We start from the raw sequence: 22,554 nt of genomic DNA on the forward strand, positions 1-22,554 counted from the left end.
ATATTACGTCAGCCCATGAGTCCTGGTTGGATATATATATCCAACTCCTCAGCTGCCTAGGACATCCCAGATTTCGACCGGTCAGGGAGAGCTCAAAGCCCACAGGATTTGACAGATGTTCGAATCGGACAAACTGCACCGCAAAGAGAGAATTGGGGAGCATTTCGGATTTACATAGTGGTAGCCTATATGCGACAAAATGTCTGGACAAAAGAGTGCGAATCCGTGTAATAAATTCCAAGCGAACATTTTTCATAAAAGTAAATGTCAGAACTGCTTCAAGTCTCGGGAGCTGCATCTTCCAACTGATCATGGTAAGGACCAGGTAAGTGAACAAAAATATTTATGTTTTATTAGTTTTAATACTTTGGCTATTACTTTTCTGAATGTTGATGACAGGGATGACAGATGGGCATATTTTGTGCCCATCTCTGTGTGTCTTGCATATTTAGAGCCATTGGTCAATGAACCTCAGCTAAGTAAGCTCCTGTTTTAAAGCATCTGACTCAGGTGTGAAGGTTACGTATAAAGTATCCAAGTTGGAATTTTTGAGGAAAGAATTATCTCATGTTGAGAAGCACTCATAACACAAGAAACAAAACTCCCTGACAAAAGGTTGAGCAAGTTGAGTAACTGGCAGAGATTCAGAACATTCCAGTCTTTGGGGACATCTCAAAAAGAGCACAAAGAGCAGTTTATCTTCTCTTTTCCATGTCAACAAGATTATCCCTGCCTCTTATTTATGGCCTGTTGCATGGACATACTAAATCTGTTCACACATTTTGTAAATGCAGCATATCACCACTATAAGAACACTGAATCACGAACGGTCACTGGCTAATCCTACAAAGGACATTCCCTAAAAAGATAGGATTGTTATTCCTTTGACATTCAAAACATGAATCAACGAGAATTGATGCTCCCTGCCAGAAAAATCCAAGACCCATTGGATGGCATAGAAAAACGATTTAATTTGATAGAACCTTCACACTGATTTCTCCTTGTGTTCCCATGCTTGACAGGCCAAACCCATCTATGGAGGCTGGCTCTGCTTGGCTGCTGAGGGGACAGACTTTGACAATCCAATTCAGAGGTCAAGGGTAAGAGAATGACAAATAACTATTTGGTCTTGGACTATGGCTGTACAGAAATGTATCAGTAGTACTAGTTTATATTCTGATAGACCTGCAAGTTATTCAATATTTGAGGCATTATTGCAACATTATCCATAACAACTCTATCTCTAAATGGTAGAAATGGCAGCGACGATTCTTCATCCTGTATGAACATGGCAGCATGAGCTTTGCACTGGACGAGTTGGTAAGATATTCTGTATTTGAACACACACACACACACACACACACACACACGCACACGCACACGCACACGCACACACACACACACCAAAAAGCTAAGCAAACCAGATCATCCAACATGAATAGAGGTTAACTACAGTATATTGTCCTGATGTATGTTTTAATGTTTTATGAGAGGATTCACTATGCATCTCTTAGCCAGATGTTGTGTGTAGTACCAGAGCAGATGATTTGGGATTCATCTGTCCTCTAATGACACATCCCCCTCTCTCACTGATCTTCTGAAATCTCCTCCTCTGCTCTCTTTCATGTCACTCTATATAGCCTGTATTAAAACTCAGTTGCAACGGGTAATGTCTTGTTCGTGATGGCCTTTAACCCTCCAAAATATCTCTCTATATATCCAGTCAGACAAAACTATTGACATTGTGTATCATTCCTTTAGACAAGCACTCTGCCACAAGGAACAGTGAACATGAATCTGTGTACAGCGGTGATTGACGCAGAGCCTAAGACAGGCCAGAGGAACGCTTTGTGCATCATCACACCTGAACAGGAGTTCTTTATCCGGGGAGAGAACAAGGAGATCATCAATGGGTCAGTAATGCTTCTTGATATTACAGTATGATATGATATCACTCCTGACTTAACTTCTCTGATATTACAGTATGATGTGATATCACTCCTGATTTAACTTCTCTGATATCACAGTATGATATGATATCACTCCTGATTTAACTTCTCTGATATATCAGTATGATATGATATCACTCCTGACTTAACTTCTCTGATATTACAGTATGATGTGATATCACTCCTGATTTAACTTCTCTGATATTACAGTATGATATGATATCACTCCTGACTTAACGTCTCTGATATTACAGTATGATGTGATATCACTCCTGATTTAACTTCTCTGATATTACAGTATGATGTGATATCACTCCTGATTTAACTTCTCTGATATATCAGTATGATATGCAGTATGATATGATATCACTCCTGATTTAACTTCTCTGATATTACAGTATGATATGATATCACTCCTGATTTAACTTCTCTGATATTACAGTATGATATGATATCACTCCTGATTTAACTTCTCTGATATTACAGTATGATATGATATCACTCCTGATTTAACTTCTCTGATATATCAGTATGATATCACTCCTGACTTAACTTCTCTGATATTACAGTATGATATGATATCACTCCAGACTTAACTTCTCTGATATTACAGTATGATATGATATCACTCCTGACTTAACTTCTCTGATATTACAGTATGATATGATATCACTCCTGACTTAACTTCTCTGATATTACAGTATGATATGATATCACTTCTGATTTATCTTTTCTGTAAATTCTTGTCTTTGATGGACAATATTTTGAATCCCTGTCATGTCCGTGTCGTTTTCTTTTTACCAGCTGGAGTGAACAACTAGTCGTTTACCCACGGACCTTTAAGCAGAATCAGAAGATGAAACGTAAAGTAGAACCCACTACTTCCCAGGTGATAACTTCTTCTTTTCATAACATTGTAACCAAGATGCCTGGTCACCGGTGGCCTAAATACATGTTTGAAAATATTGCGGAAAAATACGTCAACTACTGTATATGTCAATGATGTGTTATGCCTTTACACATTATGATAATGAAAACATATTGTGTTCATCAGGAGCCCAGCCCAGCAAAGATGGCTGCCACTGAGCCCAGTTTCTCAGTCATGAAAAGTGGTGACCCTCGCCTGTGGCAGGGAGAGCGGCCCAGTGGGGGTCCGGATGTGGCCCCTGTCTGGACTGTGACAGATACTGATCCCCTGGGCTTGGACGAGACCCCTGCAGGTGTGGAGGAAAGAAACCAGCCAACACACACACACTCAGACAGGCTTTCAAGTCTGCCAGACATTTACAGCCATTTCCTGCCCTCTAACACTGTCCTAACTTCCTGCAGGTGGTCATGCATACAGGATGAGAAAGTTGGCCTTTAATAGTGGACAGATTCATTACCAGTGTAGTAGTGTTATTGAAAGACTGTAGAAAAGGATGCAGGGCTCATGGTAAACAATCATCTCTAATATATTTCACAGACACAACTAAGATTAATTATGCGAGCAGAGCAGACATTTCTCTTAATAGCGGTCATGTGATGAACGGTAAGTGCAGACTTATTGGTGTGTCTGGGCCTAGGTTATAACGGAGAGCAGGATCAACTCCTGTAGTGCAGACTGTGCCTGTAGGGGACTTCATTAGGCTGATGTAGATGACAGGTTTTACAGCTGCTTTTCCATGGCCTGGCAGCAGATGAAAAGGAAAACAAACTGGAGGCATCTCTTTAATGAGCTGTGGTCTGTTAGGTGCAACTTTATAGTGGCACTATGCAGGGGTGTCCCTCAAATGTCTACTATGGTCAAACGTGACACTTCCTTAGATGGGAGACATTATAGTAACTATCTGACCAGATTCCTCATATAACAAGTCTTACAAGTTAGATTTTTCAGAACAGGATTCTCATAAAAATCTTGCCACTGTCCTGCTATTTGTGTTTCGGTCCAAAAGCAATGACCTAAAGTATCATGCAAAACATAGACCTAACCTGTGCAGTCACAGTCTGAAAACAGCCCTCTTTATTTAATAACTCTCCTCAGGTCATGGTTCCCACTACCTCCCTTCAGCCTCCAGTGACTCCCTGACCTTTGACGGTAGTCTGCGGCTCTCCAACGGCTCCTGTATCAGTAGCTCTGTGAGTTCCCTGGACTCTGTGGCCAGCAAGGGGACTGACACCAGCAGCGACAGCCAGCCCACAGAGCCTACGCCATACAGAGACCACCCACCGGCCAACAAGAACAACAGGGCAGAGAGAAGGTGAGAATCATGGAGAAGACATGTTATCAGTTGTGTCTGATATTGGGAGATCTATAATGAACGCAATGTTCTTGGACATTAGTTACAATTTGATTTATTTGGTTTTGTATTTGTTGTGTGTTGTCATGAAAATGCTAACAGGCATAAAATGGGTTTGGCATGCGCTAGGACCAAATGTGCTAGCAATTAGCACTAAAGGACAGCAGATGCCTCCCTGTTTCTCTCTGTATAAAATGGTACACACATTACACACAGCCCTACAGCACATCAAAGATCCATATTCTTCCATTAGGGAGGTAAAATTTTTTAAATGTAACTTATAGAAGCACTCCCAGTTTGTTCCCTAACTAACAGCATATACAGTATTTGGGCTACGTGATGGGAATACCTCCTTGGTCTGTGTGTTTCATTCATTGCCTTCTAAGGACAGACAGAATCCTTGCCCTGAATAAGGCCTCGAAATTCCTAAAGGATTGTGTAATTAGATATTTTGAAGGAATTCTATTTCTGAGTTCCTCACAAACTGCCAGTCATCAGAAAGTAGGAGAAATGTCAAGGCAAGACATTACACAGACTGAGGACACAGTATTATGTTTGTGCCAACTCATACAGATACATACATGCCTCAACAAGAATTTACCATCCCTGTTATAACAGGACAGATGCTACACCCACAGTTTATAAAAGATAGTATTCGCTTTTGTGGTCATACTGTATATACAAACGCTCTATCGGATTCTTCTAGGGAATTCCATCTATGTAATATCTGCTATCTTTCTAAACAAAACATGGCACTGGAGGTGAGGATGTCACTTGAAAGTCCAATTCAACAGTAGCACTAGATGGATGTAGGTGACATGGATGTCCTCAGTCTAGGCCCAGCTTGGGGGTACAGAATAAGTGGCGGTGACATTATTCAGCTGTCATCCTGAAGTTCTTTCTGCAGGAAGTGATGTCACAGCCCACCTGTGAGGGGCCATGGATGACACCATGGCTGTTTGTTGAATGACAGGCTTGATTTTCCTGCTTTTCAGCTGCTACAATGAGCCAGGGAAGGATGGGAGGAGTGCTGTGGGAGAGGACCTGGGTCAGGCTGGATCCAGGAAGGGGAGGAGTGAAGCTCGCAGCAACCAGAGAGAGGTATCAGTCACACCGTCACAGTGTTTTTACATTGCAGTCAGTCCTCCCACTCCCGGTAAGGCTTGTCACATTCCTCCACTATAACACCATCACTTGAACCACACCTCATAATCCAAAGAGTAACCATAGCTTTTAAGAATAGCAACACTTGTTACCCACCAGGAGGGCCCAAGACAAGCATTGCCCTTTCGGCAGACCCCTTTAGGGGTCTAGTGTTTCCACTAGAATAGTGTTTCCACATCTACACATATAGATTGGTCTTTTACACACCATTGATGGAGTCTGTCATTGTTAAGGTAAAGTACATGTGTACACCACACATCTGTTCCCGCTAGTTCTCCATTGGACGTGTTTGGACATGACTCATAAGACCAGGTGTTGGAGAGGCAAAGATGTCATGTCAAGCGTTTCGGCTCTGGCCTGATTGCATGGTGTGTAAGGCTCATGGACAGGGATGAATCGCTACTTACATTCCACACTGTCAGGTGTGTGTGTGTGCCATGTGTGTCCACACTGTCAGGTGTGTGTGTGTGTGTCATGTGTGTCCACACTGTCAGGTGTGTGTGTGTGCCATGTGTGTCCACACTGTCAGGTGTGTGTGTGTGTCATGTGTGTCCACACTGTCAGGTGTGTGTGTGTGCCATGTGTGTCCACACTGTCAGGTGTGTGTGTGTGTCATGTGTGTCCACACTGTCAGGTGTGTGTGTGTGTCATGTGTGTCCACACTGTCAGGTGTGTGTGTGTGCCATGTGTGTCCACACTGTCAGGTGTGTGTGTGTGTGCCATGTGTGTCCACACTGTCAGGTGTGTGTGTGTGTGCCATGTGTGTCCACACTGTCAGGTGTGTGTGTGTGTGCCATGTGTGTCCACACTGTCAGGTGTGTGTGTGTGCCACGTGTGTCCACACTGTCAGGTGTGTGTGTGTGTCATGTGTGTCCACACTGTCAGGTGTGTGTGTGTGCCATGTGTGTCCACACTGTCAGGTGTGTGTGTGTGCCATGTGTGTCCACACTGTCAGGTGTGTGTGTGTGCCATGTGTGTCCACACTGTCAGGTGTGTGTGTGTGCCATGTGTGTCCACACTGTCAGGTGTGTGTGTGTGTGCCATGTGTGTCCACACTGTCAGGTGTGTGTGTGTGCCATGTGTGTCCACACTGTCAGGTGTGTGTGTGTGCCATGTGTGTCCACACTGTCAGGTGTGTGTGTGTGCCATGTGTGTCCACACTGTCAGGTGTGTGTGTGTGCCATGTGTGTCCACACTGTCAGGTGTGTGTGTGTGCCATGTGTGTCCACACTGTCAGGTGTGTGTGTGTGTGCCTGCCACGTGTGTCCACACTGTCAGGTGTGTGTGTGTGCCATGTGTGTCCACACTGTCAAGTGTGTGTGTGTGTGCCACGTGTGTCCACACTGTCAGGTGTGTGTGTGTGCCACGTGTGTGAATATATGTGTGTTTAGTTCTAAATGCAGGAGCTTGGCATGGCTAAGTCAATCCTCCCATCAGCCGTGTTGAGGCATGTGTTAGTGTGTGTGGGTAAGACAGGGAGGAGGTGAATAATTCAGGACTGTGTTCTGTTCTCTAACTAAACTGGTTTTAATGCTCTGACGGGGACCCGTCTGCACTTCATGTTGTGTGTTGTAATCTCAGAATGGCATTCCTCTTAGACACATTTTCCATTTACCTAAACATGGATACTATGTAATTAGGGATCTGCCTGTAAGTCTGTAGGGACCTGTTGTATCTGTAGGGAGCTGTTGTATCTGTAGGGACCTATTGTATCTGTAGGGTGCTGTTGTATCTGTAGGGAGCTGTTGTATCTGTAGGGACCTGTTGTATCTGTAGGGAGCTGTTGTATCTGTAGGGACCTATTGTATCTGTAGGGTGCTGTTGTATCTGTAGGGACCTGTTGTATCTGTAGGGAGCTGTTGTATCTGTAGGGTGCTGTTGTATCTGTAGGGAGCTGTTGTATCTGTAGGGAGCTGTTGTATCTGTTGTATCTGTTGTATCTGTTGTATCTGTAGGGAGCTGTTGTATCTGTTGTATCTGTTGTATCTGTTGTATCTGTAGGTGCTGTTGTATCTGTTGTATCTGTTGTATCTGTTGTATCTGGAGGGACCTGTTGTATCTGTTGTATCTGTTGTATCTGTTGTATCTGTTGTATCTGTAGGGAGCTGTTGTATCTGCTGTATCTGTAGGGTGCTGTTGTATCTGTAGGGAGCTGTTGTATCTGTAGGGAGCTGTTGTATCTGTTGTATCTGTTGTATCTGTTGTATCTGTTGTATCTGTAGGGAGCTGTTGTATCTGCTGTATCTGTAGGGTGCTGTTGTATCTGTAGGGACCTGTTGTATCTGTAGGGAGCTGTTGTATCTGTAGGGAGCTGTTGTATCTGTAGGGAGCTGTTGTATCTGTAGGGTGCTGTTGTATCTGTAGGGAGCTGTTGTATCTGTAGGGAGCTGTTGTATCTGTAGTAGGGAGCTGTTGTATCTGTAGTAGGGAGCTGTTGTATCTGTAGGGAGCTGTTGTATCTGTAGGGAGCTGTTGTATCTGTAGTAGGGAGCTGTTGTATCTGTTGTATCTGTAGGGACCTGTTGTATCTGTAGTAGGGAGCTGTTGTATCTGTAGTAGGGAGCTGTTGTATCTGTTGTATCTGTAGGGACCTGTTGTATCTGTAGGGACCTGTTGTATCTGTAGGGACCTGTTGTATCTGTAGGGACCTGTTGTATCTGTAGTAGGGAGCTGTTGTTTCTGTAGTAGGGAGCTGTTGTATCTGTTGTATCTGTAGGATGCTGTTGTATCTGTAGGGACCTGTTGTATCTGTAGGGACCTGTTGTATCTGTAGGGTGCTGTTGTATCTGTAGGGACCTGTTGTATCTGTAGGGTGCTGTTGTATCTGTAGGGAGCTGTTGTATCTGTAGGGACCTGTTGTATCTGTAGTAGGGAGCTGTTGTTTCTGTAGTAGGGAGCTGTTGTATCTGTTGTATCTGTAGGATGCTGTTGTATCTGTAGGGACCTGTTGTATCTGTAGGGAGCTGTTGTATCTGTAGGGACCTGTTGTATCTGTAGGGTGCTGTTGTATCTGTAGGGTGCTGTTGTATCTGTAGGGAGCTGTTGTATCTGTAGGGAGCTGTTGTATCTGTAGGGAGCTGTTGTATCTGTAGGGAGCTGTTGTATCTGTAGGGAGCTGTTGTATCTGTAGTAGGGAGCTGTTGTATCTGTAGTAGGGAGCTGTTGTATCTGTTGTAGGGAGCTGTTGTATCTGTAGGGAGCTGTTGTATCTGTAGTAGGGAGCTGTTGTATCTGTAGTAGGGAGCTGTTGTATCTGTTGTATCTGTAGGGACCTGTTGTATCTGTAGGGTGCTGTTGTATCTGTAGGGACCTGTTGTATCTGTAGGGACCTGTTGTATCTGTAGGGTGCTGTTGTATCTGTAGGGACCTGTTGTATCTGTAGGGAGCTGTAGGGTGCTGTTGTATCTGTAGGGACCTGTTGTATCTGTAGGGACCTGTTGTATCTGTAGGGTGCTGTTGTATCTGTAGGGACCTGTTGTATCTGTAGGGAGCTGTAGGGTGCTGTTGTATCTGTAGGGACCTCTTGTATCTGTAGGGTGCTGTTGTATCTGTAGGGACCTGTTGTATCTGTAGGGAGCTGTTGTATCTGTAGGGACCTGTTGTATCTGTAGGGAGCTGTTGTATCTGTAGGGACCTGTTGTAACTGTAAGTAGTTGTTGTATCTGTAGGGAGCTGTTGTATCTGTAGGGACCTGTTGTATCTGTAGGGAGCTGTTGTATCTGTAGGGACCTGTTGTATCTGTAGGGTGCTGTTGTATCTGTAGGGACCTGTTGTATCTGTAGGGAGCTGTTGTATCTGTAGGGAGCTGTTGTATCTGTAGGGAGCTGTTGTATCTGTAGGGAGCTGTTGTATCTGTAGTAGGGAGCTGTTGTATCTGTAGTAGGGAGCTGTTGTATCTGTAGGGAGCTGTTGTATCTGTAGTAGGGAGCTGTTGTATCTGTAGTAGGGAGCTGTTGTATCTGTTGTATCTGTAGGGACCTGTTGTATCTGTAGGGACCTGTTGTATCTGTAGGGACCTGTTGTATCTGTAGGGTGCTGTTGTATCTGTAGGGACCTGTTGTATCTGTAGGGAGCTGTAGGGTGCTGTTGTATCTGTAGGTACCTGTTGTATCTGTAGGGAGCTGTAGGGTGCTGTTGTATCTGTAGGGACCTGTTGTATCTGTAGGGAGCTGTTGTATCTGTAGGGACCTGTTGTATCTGTAGGGAGCTGTTGTATCTGTAGGGACCTGTTGTATCTGTAAGTAGTTGTTGTATCTGTAGGGAGCTTTAGGGACCTGTTGTATCTGTAGGGACCTGTTGTATCTGTAGGGAGCTGTTGTATCTGTAGGGAGCTGTTGTATCTGTATGGAGCTGTTGTATCTGTAGGGAGCTGTTGTATCTGTAGGAAGCTGTAGGGTGCTGTTGTATCTGTAGGGAGCTGTTGTATCTGTAGGGAGCTGTTGTATCTGTAGGAAGCTGTAGGGTGCTGTTGTATCTGTAGGGAGCTGTTGTATCTGTAGGGAGCTGTTGTATCTGTAGGGAGCTGTTGTATCTGTAGGGACCTGTTGTATCTGTAGGGAGCTGTTGTGTCTGTAGGGAACTGCTGTTGGTCATGTGTTTGAGGCTGGGAGGCACTATCATTGTACAGTATCTCCTGAGTCAAGTGCACATCTGTTTGTGAAATGACAGTCACCATGTTCTCAGACTGGCTCCGGTGATTAAGGTAGTGACTAAAGCATAAGTATCAGTCTGTCTACTTCTGACAACAACAAATACCTGACCAGCATTTAGGATTAACACTACAGTATCGAACACATGTACAGTCCATACTGGTACACAGTACCATTTCTACATTGTACTAGATGTAGAAAACATACTGTTGATGTCACAGGAGGCTGCTGAGGGGAGGGCGTCTCATAATACTGTCTGGAATGGAGTGAATGGAATGTTATCAACCACATGGAAACATGTGTTTGATGTGTTCGATACCATTCCATTTATTCTGTTCCAGCCGTTACTATGAGCCCGCCCTCCTCAATTAAGGTGCAACCGGTTGCACCTTAATTGTAGTTGATTTTTCACAGACTATGGCTGGTGTACTGTATATCTTTCTGTTTATATAATGAGATACTGAATGAACTGTTGAACCCAGTAATATGATTTAGTTAGACACATCATACACAGTATGGCCATCCCATGGGGTCAAAGGTTTAACGATAATCTCTGATTAAATCCCTCTGTAGGAGTTTTCTCTTAAGTCTCTACCCGACAGAACATATTATCCCATGTGTTCATTTATGTTCCTCCAGTTACAGTAGTTGTTTTTTTGTTGGGGGGGGGTATTGGAGTAAGAGGTCAAATGCCTGTTCACAGTTCACTCTGTCCCCCAGGCTCAGATTCCCCAGATAGTCCCACTTCCCCTTTCCCATCCTATCCTAGGGAAAGGGGACTTCACTGTCCAGAATGGTCAGTGTTGTTGGAGAAGACAGGAGGCTAGTTCACACTGCTGGCTGGAGCAGAGTGTTCTCTCCCTCATGTTACTGTTATGTGTCCTTGGATAGTTTTCTATGCAAATAGCTGGGCACAGACAAAGAATGTTCTGGATTTACTGAAGTGGTCGTTTTTCTTTTTTTTTATTACGTAAGAGTAAAAAGAATGAGGCTGTTGAAGGCTCAAGTAAATGAGAAAATAATCTTGTTTCATATGGTGCCGCTGTCTCTAGTTTCATTTAGCGCTGGCTAATCTAGATTTAAAGGGACTCTCTGATGTGTTTTTTAGAGCTATTTGGTTAGCCAGGATGAAACCCAATATAAGGTAGCTTTGGTAGGTAACAGTCAGGGATGTGGGAATCTTGTCAAGACAGAGATTTGGGACTTTTAACATCCCTGGGCTTGTGAGACTGGATGCCAGGGGCCATCAGGGATAATACAGCCTCCAAAGTCTTTTCATACACTCCCCAGCCAAGCCCAGTCACCAGAGTGGAACTCATTCTTAATGTGAGTAAGGTTTAATAGCCCCTGTATAGAGAGCACTTCCTCTCTCCTGCTGTGTCCCACAACAAGCCTTACATCTCACAACACTGCCTGCCAGAGACCTGCCATGACTTGTGGGTTCTCTGCTTGATACAATGCACACGTCCGAGCCGTCTCAGTCATGATAGAGTAAAGGGAAACGACATCTTGTTTTTTATTTGCAACAAGCTTACAGTAATACAGGACATGATCACATTTGGTAATCCATCTGGCACCTTCTACATTGTTACTTCAGTAGTTGATAGTGTCCTGTTGTTACACCCAGAAACTGCAGTCGTGTGGAGCTCTACGGCCAGGTCAACTCACCGTCCCTCCTCCTCAGAGAAGAGCTAAGTCACTGGACCGCAGGACCTCGGAGTCTGTCATGACTGTGAGTGCTTATTACTTCTGGAATTTCTGTGCACTGAAAGCTGTAAAACATGTCAGAAAACTGTCACAGTTCAAACAAGGATGCTCTCATAATTTAAACAAGTATAAATGAAAGCCCCAAGTGGATTGACGGCAGTTTACTTTTATGTTGAAGTGTCTGAAAACATCTGTATGGCCGTGCCTCTTTGAACTCCTGACTAACTTACTGTCTTATCTTTATCTTCCTTACAGCCTGATTTGCTGAACTTCAAGAAAGGGTGGATGATGAAACTGGATAAGGAGGATCAGGTATAGGAATGGACAGATCCAGAATGTCTTTTACTTTCGTCACTGAACACCTTCCCACGTTTCTACCCCAAAGGCACATGGATCCTGAATGTGTGCGTGTACATTTAGTGATGTTTAAGGTGCTGTGGATCCTTGCTATGAAGGAGAAGCCTGACAGTTCAAATATATTATGTAGGTTTCTGCATCTACTATCCCTTATAATGTCTGTCTGCTCCCCTCTAGTGGAGGAAATACTGGTTTGTGCTATCAGCTGACAGTCTGAGGTACTACAAGGATTCCTTCGCAGAGGAGGCAAGTTCATGTGCATTTTCATTTTTACTGAATGAAGTACATACAGATATGTGATTTTGTGAGGACAGGGAAACATGGTTTTGTTATTTTTTCATCCCAAGTCTTGAATTGATGTTTGTCATCTTCTCTTGTTAGAACTCAGATCTGGAGGGGGAGATTGACTTGACCAAGTGTCATAATGTCTCAGAGCACCAGGTCCAGAGGAACTACGGCTTTCAGATCCATGTAAGACTAAATCTATACCTACGGAAATTGAAATCAACAGATGAATGTTGATCCATTCTATACATACAGTAAGTCTCCTATACTCAATCAAAGTAATATTCCTAATGTCTTCCCTCAGACCCAGAAGTGTGTCTTTACTCTGTCAGCCATGACTGCAGGGATACGGAGAAACTGGATCCAGGCCCTCATGAAGAATGTCCATCCATCTAACGCTCCTGATGTAGCCAGGTAAATGGCGTCTGTAATACCAGCCTCACTACTACATAGTACTGCATTAGTAGACTACCACCATTCTATAGTAGTGATGGGAAGGTCTCTGCCTTTGTTTAGGCAGAATGCCTCATTTCCTCCATCAGTAAGTATTTGTGTTATTCTGTTGTGATTGTAAAGCAGCTTGCCAGTCCATCACGTCCCTTGTAGCCCATCAGAGTCACTGCCCCTCCCTAAGCCAGACGTGACCCAGGACTCCTCCCCCTCCTCTGAGGTCCCTACAGAGACAGTCCAGGGGCCCAAACAGAGCCGCATCCGTGAGAGGAGACGTGAAGGGCGCTCCAAGACCTTTGACTGGGCTGAGTTCAGCCCTATGGCCCTGCTAGCCTCTGAGCAGGAGGTGCAGCAGGAGACAAAGGAGCCTCTTTGGATGGAGGTAGGGGACCTGGAGAGGAAGAGGAGGCGAGAGGAGAGGAGGAGGAGGTATGACAGCATGCTCGGCTTCCTTGTGGGCTGGGAGATGGACTGTGACAGAGGAGGTATCAGTCCCAGGTCACCCAGGACTCACCAGAGGGTGCAGAGGGAGATTGAACAGTGCTGGCAGCAGGTGGAAAGGACTGCCTTTAGACAGGAGAAGACTGTTCCATTGTACACTGAGTCCCAGGGCAAGGATAAAGAGGATATGGGGATTCTGCTGGAGACCTACCACAGGAGGGTGAGTCTGTGTATCTCAAAATGATTCCTAACAGGAACAATGTTAACGTTATGAGGTGCTTTCTCTGCTGCTGGTTGGCTTAACGGTGGACTTACTTTATCTCTGTGTCTTGTGATTAAAGGTAGAAGAGTTGAAGGGCCAGTTGGCAGAGTCAGACCAACGCAGGCTTGAGCTGGAGGCTCAGTTGAGCACTGCATTAGGACTCCAGCATCATGCCTCCCTGCCGGTAAGGAAAAATAATATTTGCCCATACATAGTATGGATATGCTCTGTATTTCCATCTATAATACTTCCACTTTGCAACAATGATGCCTACCTAATTATAGACAATTGTCTTGCCTCCTCATGTAAGCTTGAGGCCCCAATGTGCCCAGAAGCTGATCTTCCCTCTTTGAAAAGCCTGACGGACATGTACAGAGAGACCAGAGAGCTCCTCCAGCAACAGGAGCTGAAGAAACAGAACATACAGGAGCAGCTCCAGGAGCAACTTGGCCTGGTCCTGTCATCGGCCCCTCTGGAGAAACACAGCTCCCCTGGAACTCACCCATCACCACCACCCAGCATCTGGCTACATGACACCGAGGGAAACCTCCAGGGGCTGGAGGATCTGTTCCCTGACTGCTCTATATCAGTAAACACACCTGTCATGTCACCAACCTCAGACACAGAACTCTCATCTTACTCTGTGCCTCAGAATGGAAGTGAGAACAGAGGGCCTAACTTGGGCAGTGAAACTAGCTCTCAGACACAGTTTGAAAATGGAAGCCATCGACAGACATCGATTCCAGAATCGCACACAAAAAGTTGTGCATGGAGCCCAGATTCACTGAGCATGGGGGAAACTCAGGAAAGAGCCAACAGTGTGAGAATAGACAACCTACTATGCTGTGAGACACCCAGACCCACAGAGGAGTACGTAGACCCAGACCAGGCCATCGTGATGAGGAGACTATCCCAGGAGGTAGAACTGCTCAGCAGCCAGAACGAGGCCCTCAACCAGCGCAACCAGGAGATGCTCAACCAGCTGACAGAGGCAGACAGAGAGATAGAGAGACTGAAAGCAGAGCTTATCACTCAGTACAGTGGGCCTCAGTTCCTCCCTGAGGCAGAGCAGCACAGCCAGACCAAAGTGAAAGGCCTGGAGAAGGAGCTGCACAGGAGAGATGAGCAGCTCCAGGAGGCCCAGTCCCTACTAGCCTCAATGGACCAGCGTCTGAAGGAGACAGAGGTACAGCTCAGGGAGGACACTTTCAAAGACCTGGGCTTCCCAGCAGAAGAGGATGATGATGATGATGATGATGAAGAGGAGGAAGCTGGGGAAGAGAATATGAAAACACACCACCTTGGAGAGAAGGAGCGGGAACACCTTCAACAGTGTCTGCAGGCCATGGAGGCCAAGCAATTAGAACTAGAGAGACAGCTCCAGCACACAGAACAGACCTGCAGGGAGTTGCAGGCCCACAACACACAACTCAGAGAGGCTGAGCAGTTGTACAGCCAGAGAGCCATGGAGGCAGAGGCTGACATCGTAAGGTTTAATGAGGAAGTAGAGAAGGAAAGGACGGTGGAGAAAGAAAGTAGATTAAGGTGTAGCAGTGAAGGCAAATGGCAGGAGGAGGTAATATTGGATTCAGGTGAAGAAAGGGTTCAGCAAGTGATGGAAGGGATAAGATTGATGTCCAGAACCTTAGGGAGAGTAGTGCAGGTGATTGACAGGTCAGGTATGGATGTGGTAAAGATGCCATTAGATAGAAAGTGTGTGGAGGTGAACAAGACAGTGGTCAGGCAGCTTCAGTTAGAGGAGGAGTTTTGGGGAAGGCTGTTGAACAGTTTGAAAGTCAACCCATCCCAGTCCAATGAGGATAAACTCACAGATGTGATTCTAAGTCAGATTTTAGAACACATGGTAGTGGAAAAGCAAACACTCCTCCTAGCTCATAGTCTTTTTTCTCATAATAAGAAAGATTTAAACATAAACACTGGAGGCCTGGACAGGATGAATGGATGCAGGTCTTTGAGAGACCTGGACATCATTGGAAACATAGCAGGTGAAACAGGTTCAGAAATGAAAGAAGAAGATGATGATGAGAGGATATGGAATGTGTACAACCAGCATAATGACACCGATGACTTCCGACATTTCACAGAGATCACACAGGAGAGAATTTACCTGCTCAACCAAATCGCCTCCTCAGTCGGAGCCTCGGCCAATGACGAGCTCCAGTCCCTGGCACAAAGACTTTGTCATTTCCACAATGTAAATGATCCCCGGTTAGCTTCCATACACTGCACCGCCATGGAAGCCTTCTCATCCTATCGTCTCAGTAGGCTTAACACTCTACACAATAGCACATTTCAAGAGACTCAACAGGGACTGCTCATTGCTTCTTCTCCTTTGATGTGCAGCAGATGTGCTGGGCTGCTGAGTGAAAACCAGCAGCTTGGGGCCAGACGGTCAGACTTGGAGAGACAGGGGAGTTCCTCAGTGGGATTAGGGTTGACCCCCCTGAGGCAGGGAGAACACATAGACTCACAGCAAACAGCCACACAGCTACTAGACACTACAAGTGAGCAGAAGACAGAGACGCCTGCAATGAATGCTGCAGGTAAAATGGATGTGGAAAGCCCAAACCACGGAGTGACTGCAGTAGAGGAAGTGTGCTGGGTTAGAAGGTGTGCAGAAGTGGTGGAGGGTGACTTCCTGCCCAACAGCATTGAGAGTCCAATGATAAAGGTAGAGAGTAGGGTAGATGAGGTAGAGAGTAGGGTAGATGAGGTAGAGAGTAGGGTAGATGAGGTAGAGAAAGGAATCCAGGAAGTTGATACTGATAAGGATGTAGAGAGGAGCACTACTGAACCCCACGAAGAAGCAAACACTCTGGGGGAGGAGGAGCTGGAGATTGTGTTATCACTGAGAGGTCATGTGAAGGATCTGGAGGAGCAGCTGTCTGTCATGGCCAACATGAAAGCAGAGCATGATGGGAGAATGGCATCTCTCCAGCTGAAACATAAGGAGGACATAGAAAAGCTAAAGGTAGGACAACTCCCATAATAACAATTGTCGATAATCATCAATGGGATTTTTGGTAGTTCCTGAATTCACTAGAATTAAGATGTAATGAACCAACCCCAGGGAGTAGTGATCATTATAACAAGGGATCTGTGGATCACCTAACAGTCCACTGCGACTGTGTTTGCCCCTGCAGGCCACATATGAGCATGGCTTTGTCACCATGGAGGAGTCCCAGCAGAGGATCATGGGGGAACTGCAGCACAGACACCAGCAGGACCTGCAGCGCCTGCAGTTAGACACAGACAGACTGCTGGAGGAGGAGACGGCTGCTACTATCACAGGTGAGGGGGAACAGTGTGTGTGTGTATTGTGTGTGTATGTTTAAAGGTTAAACGTTTTTAGGATATTTACAGTATGTGTGAAGGCAGAGTTTCTCAGAATATTGATAATCTCACATTCCCATGCCACTCTAATGGCATTAGCAATTGAAGCAATGAAGAACGCTCACCGTGCCGAACTCAAAAGAGAGATACAGAACGCTCACCGTGCCGAAGTCAAGAGAGAGATACAGAGGGCATGCCATGAAAACAACCCTGCAGGAGATGTGAATCTTGGAGAAATATGCAGGCAACACAGGTAAATGTACTACCTGTTGATCTATGTGGTTGTAAATCGTCAAGGAAAGCACATGGTCAGATAGTACACTGGATTGGTTTTGGACTGATAATCTGCATACTCCCTGTCCTTGACTCTGTATATGTCTGTCTGTATAACACACAGTGCACCTTGTGTCTAGTCTTGGCCGTGGTTTTCAGCTCTCAGGATCATGTTTTTGTGTGTGTGTGTGTGTGTGTGTGTGTGTAGTGAGGAGCTGGTCTCCTGTCACAGGGAGCTGGAGGTGTTGTCCCAGCAGTACTCTCTGAAGTGTCTGGAGAGCTCCCACCTGGGCCAGGCCCTGGAGGCAGAGAGACAGGCTCTGTGTCAGTGTCAGCAGGAGAACCAGGACCTCAGAACTCGCAACCAGGTCAGTCACATTATGACCATGTATCATCACAAGTGTTTCTGCTCCAAGCCAACTAAATCTGCTGCCGGGTCCTCTGTCTTAACACACATAGTAGAATGCATAACGCTTACTTTTATAAACTTCATATCTGTCACGAACGTCGTCTTGAAAATGACCGGACCAAGGTGCAGCATGGGGAGAGTACATTTTTCTTTATTATAAATGTCGCAAACAAAACAAGAAACAACAACTTGAACCTTACTAGGGCTATACAGGCCACTAACAGAGTCAACTACCCACCAAATACAAAAGGAAAAAATGCTGCCTAAGTATGATTCCCAATCAGAGACAACGATAGACAGCTGTCCCTGATTGAGAACCACCTCTCCTCCCACGTCCAGGATCCCTTTCCTTCCAGAATGTCTTCCCATGTCCACTCTGTCTGCTCCTCCCGGCCACGCCGCTTGGTTCGTTTGTGGTGGGTAGTTCTGTCATGAACGTCTTCTTGAAAATGACCGGACCAAGGTGCAGTGTAGTGAGTGTATTTTTGTATTCATTATAAATGTCGCCAACAAAACAAGAAACAACAAAAACAAACGTGTAGCTTACTAGGGCTATACAGGCCACTAACAAAGATAACTACCCACAAAATACAAAAGGAAAAAAGGCTGCCTAAGTATGATTCCCAATCAGAGACAACGATAGACAGCTGTCCCTGATTGAGAACCATACCCGACCAAAACATAGAAACACAGAACATAGAGTATCCCACCCGAGTCACACCCTGACCAACAGACCAATAGAGAATAAAAAGATCTCTATGGTCAGGGCCAACCTTGACCCTATGTAACGCTGGTCCCCTTGACTAGCTGCTTCCGCCCTCCTCGCTGCTTCCACCTGCTCCCACGGCAGGCGATCTCTTCCAGCCAGGATCTCCTCCCACGTCCAGGATCCCTTTCCTTCCAGAATGTCTTCCCATGTCCACTCTGTCTGCTCCTCCCGGCCACGCCGCTTGGTTCGTTTGTGGTGGGTAGTTCTGTCACGAACGTCTTCTTGAAAATGACCGGACCAAGGTGCAGTGTAGTGAGTGTATTTTTGTATTTATTATAAATGTCGCCAACAAAACAAGAAACAACAAAAACAAACGTGTAGCTTACTAGGGCTATACAGGCCACTAACAAAGATAACTACCCACAAAATACAAAAGGAAAAAAGGCTGCCTAAGTATGATTCCCAATCAGAGACAACGATAGACAGCTGTCCCTGATTGAGAACCATACCCGACCAAAACATAGAAACACAGAACATAGAGTTTCCCACCCGAGTCACACCCTGACCTACCAAACAGAGAATAAAACTCTACGGTCAGGGCGTGACAATATCAGACTGTTACAACACTCTGCAACAAAACCTTGAGGGTCCCTTACATTTCCCTTAGTATTTCCCAACTCTGTCTTTGTCATCAAATACAAAATAACAGTGTTAGTAATGATGACTGTGGTTGTCTTTCCAGGAGCTGAGTGGCCATCTTGCTGCAGAGATCACCAGACTTTGCTCTCTGGCCAAGCAGGACACCTTCCCTCTTAGTCAGGAGAGAGATGTGTATGAGCTGGAGGTAAGTCTTCAGTAGTACTTCACTGCACAATAGCTATGTTGCTTAAGTATAACAAAAAATTGTTATACTAGATAAAATATAATCTTTATCTAGTCCAGTCAAGTAAAGTTTGATGTAAAGGCAAACTGTATCTGCCTTTGACTGGTAACACCACTAGATGTCACCCTTAGCAACATGACCAACTTACAGCCTCTAAAACATATGACATACTCATGTGCTGTACATTCTGTGCTGATCTATGGCACCTTGGTCCTCTGGTGTTGTACCTGTGTCTGAGGCATCAACTGTGATTCTGTCTGGCTGTTAGATCTCCCTGCGTGTGAAGGAGTCAGAGGTACAGTGCCTCAAGCAGAAGATCACCTCGCTCAAGGATGAACTCCAGACAGCCCACAGGGTGAGATCACAGCACAGCACACACTGGCAGAATAACAATAGCCTTTGTCTGTATAAATGTATGAAGAGTAGACATAAGATGGACAACACTATTGTCCTGCTATTACCATGTATTACTGTTCAAATATTAGCATGGGTCATACTCTATTTAACCTGGTAATAGTGCCTGTTTATAGCCTAATCCCTGTTCCCCCCAGGATAAGAGGTATGCAACAGAGACGTACAAGGACATCTACACAGAGCTAAGCATCATGAGGGCCAAGGCAGAGAGAGACCTGGGACATCTCAGGGAGAACCTGAGGTTGGCCCACAAAGCACTAGGAGAGCTCTCACCTGCAGTGGACACAGATAATAATGGTATACATGACATTAAGCTGGTGGCCCTTCCTTCAGGGATTCAGAGATGAACCACTGATGTGAAAACGACAAGGTGTTCAGTGCTGCCACTCTGAGGCCAAAACCTGCATGACAGCCAAGTCTCGCTGGATGTTTCCCCAACCACCCCTGGTTTTGGCAGCATCACTAGTCTGTATCGTACAGATGTCATTCATTGCGTAATACAGACAATTTGTGAATAACCTCATTATGTTACGTGTCTTAATAATATTGGATGTATCTGAATCCTCTGACTGTTATCTGTGCATTTTGCTGTAGCATGTCAGTTAGTCCTTTAGATTTTGAATAACCCTTGACGTTCTGTCCATTTCTTACACAAATGAAAGAAAGATACTCTTCTTAGAAGTAATCTTGTACAGTGGTGCAGCATAACCCTATAGAGTTCTCCTTTGGGAACACATTTAAAAAAAAAAAAATGTTTACATTTATATCACCTTTATTTAACCAAGTAGGCAAGTTGAGGCCAAGATAAAGCAAAGCAGTTCGACACATATAACAACACAGAGTTACACATGGAGTAAAACAAACATACAGTCAATAATACAGTAGAAAAATAAGTCTATATACAATGTGAGCAAATGAGGTGAGATAAGGGAGGTAAAGGCAATAAATAGGCCATGGTGGTGAAGTAAATACAATATAGCAATTAAAACTACCTGTGTCTGTTCGATGCTAATGCAGAACGCCACAGGATGTTTTTGTGTTGGTTAAGGGCAGTCAGGTCTGGAAAGAACCAAGGGCTGTATCTGTTCCTAGTTCTACATTTCTTGAATGGAGCATGCTTATTTAAGATGGTGAGGAAGGCATTTTTAAAGAATAACCAGGCATCCTCTACTGACCGGATGAGGTCAATATCCTTCCAGGATACCCGGGCCAGGTCAATTAGAAAGGCCTGCTCGCTGAAGTGTTTCAGGGAGCATTTGACAGTGATGAGTGGAGGTCGTTTGACCGCTGACCCATTACGGATGCAGGCAATGAGGCAGTGATCGCTGAGATCTTGGTTGAAAACAGCAGAGGTGAATTTAGAGGGCAAGTTGGTTAGGATGATATCCATGAGGGTGCCCGTGTTTACGGCTTTGGGTTTGTACCTGGTAGGTTCATTCATAATTTGTGTGAGATTGAGGGCATCAAGCTTAGATTGTAGGATGTAAGCATGTCACAGTTTAGGTCACCTAGCAGCACGAGCTCTGAAGATAGATGGGGGGCAATCCGTTCACATATGGTATCCAGAGCACAGCTGGGGGCAGAGGGTGGTCTATAGCAGGCGGCAACGGTGACAGACTTGTTTTTAGAGAGGTTGATTTTTAAAAGTAGAAGTTCAAATGGTTTGGGTACAGACCTGGATAGTAGGACAGAACTCTGCAGCCTATCTCTGCAGTAGATTGCAACACCGCCCCCTTTGGCCGTTCTATCTTGTCTTTGTCACATGTATAATAAATATCTGAAACATCTGTTTTGCCCTTTCATGGGCCTTTACAGTGTCTCTTAGGGGTCTGGTTGTCCGTTATTCTTTTATTTCTTTGACCTCTCAATACTGGAGCCAACTTGTTGGTTTTAATCCTTATACTGGAGGCAACTCATGGTTTTATTCCTTATATTGGAGACAACTAATGGTTTTAATCCTTATATTGCAGGCAACTAATGGTTTTCATCCTTCTTTCATCCATCATATACTCCCTAGTTCTGTTAGACTGAATAATAGAACGGACTGTCCTGGTAATGTAGCCAACATTTTGGGCATGGCTGCACCTTGTGAATAATCTTCTACAAATTCAGTGGATGGTGTAATGTTCTTGTATTTTCTGCATGTCTGCGAAATGTAGGAATGTCAACGAAAAAAATAGTATGCCATGCCAGTATTAGAAAAGCTGTTGGTGATTCTGTATGTGGCCTGACAGTAATCACTTTTGAAAGACAAGCTTTACCATTATGATTTAACAGTCTTGATGCTGGATCTGATTTCTGATATTTCTTTCTTTCTCCGTAGAGTGTCAAGGAAGATAACTGCAGCTGAACAAAGAGACACAACGCACAACATGGATTGTTCATCGGTCTATCCATGTTTACACCATTTAGCACTTCGAGATCCAAAGTTATATTGTCAAACATTTTATGTCCTATCTACCGTTACTGTACTACAGAATTTTAAAAGCGCATTATTTGAGGATTCTGTATTTTTACATCATTGTATCTAAATGCACACTACTACTTAGTCTGTCTACGTTTGTCGATAGGCTAGACATTTTGTAGACGTTTTCCTGACGACTAACATTTATCTCAAGGCGTTTGTAAAATGTGTAGAATTATTACACTGCTATGTCCAATCCAGTTATTGAACGGGGATATTTCTAAAGACAACTCAGATTAAGTTCTCTTTTCTTACCTGTGAAATACATGAAAAAGTATGAATGCACCGTCTGAGTCTATAATGGAAAAGTATTATTTGTTTGTGAGTGGATGGTTTTATTTGGAGGCGTTTATCTTGATCCTGCTAGTACACATTTTGATGTTCTTTATTCATTTTTATTTATTTTATTTATCCGTTATTTTACCAGGTAAATTGACTGAGAACACGTTCTCATTTGCAGCAACGACCTGGGGAATAGTTACAGGGGAGAGGAGGGGGATGAATG

General features: G+C 44.7%; 1 protein-coding gene across 5 annotated transcripts; it reads left to right on the plus strand.

Moving 5' to 3' along the window:
* Window positions 1-77: 77 nt before the first annotated feature.
* Window positions 78-22,554, plus strand: LOC110486615 (myosin phosphatase Rho-interacting protein). Of its 5 annotated transcripts, none has more exons than XM_021558354.2 (23): window positions 78-325; window positions 1,023-1,100; window positions 1,255-1,320; window positions 1,762-1,913; window positions 2,754-2,838; window positions 3,004-3,169; window positions 3,973-4,189; window positions 5,224-5,329; window positions 11,669-11,773; window positions 12,004-12,060; window positions 12,283-12,351; window positions 12,487-12,576; window positions 12,695-12,804; window positions 12,967-13,501; window positions 13,623-13,727; window positions 13,854-16,535; window positions 16,708-16,855; window positions 16,997-17,150; window positions 17,379-17,538; window positions 19,031-19,132; window positions 19,440-19,526; window positions 19,723-19,882; window positions 21,909-22,554. In XM_021558354.2, the coding sequence occupies exons 1-23, from the start codon at window positions 200-202 to the stop codon at window positions 21,923-21,925; spliced, it is 5,577 nt and encodes a 1,858-aa protein (XP_021414029.2). In that variant the 5' UTR covers window positions 78-199; the 3' UTR covers window positions 21,926-22,554. The 5 variants fall into 5 exon arrangements, with proteins under 5 accessions (XP_021414029.2, XP_021414030.2, XP_021414026.2 ...); XM_021558355.2 differs by lacking the exon at window positions 21,909-22,554 and having other exon boundaries at window positions 13,854-16,235; window positions 16,278-16,535; window positions 19,723-20,407; XM_021558351.2 differs by lacking the exon at window positions 21,909-22,554 and having other exon boundaries at window positions 19,723-20,407.

The sequence above is a fragment of the Oncorhynchus mykiss genome, chromosome 13 (assembly GCF_013265735.2).
Source record: "Oncorhynchus mykiss isolate Arlee chromosome 13, USDA_OmykA_1.1, whole genome shotgun sequence".
Taxonomy (NCBI): Eukaryota; Metazoa; Chordata; class Actinopteri; order Salmoniformes; family Salmonidae; genus Oncorhynchus; species Oncorhynchus mykiss.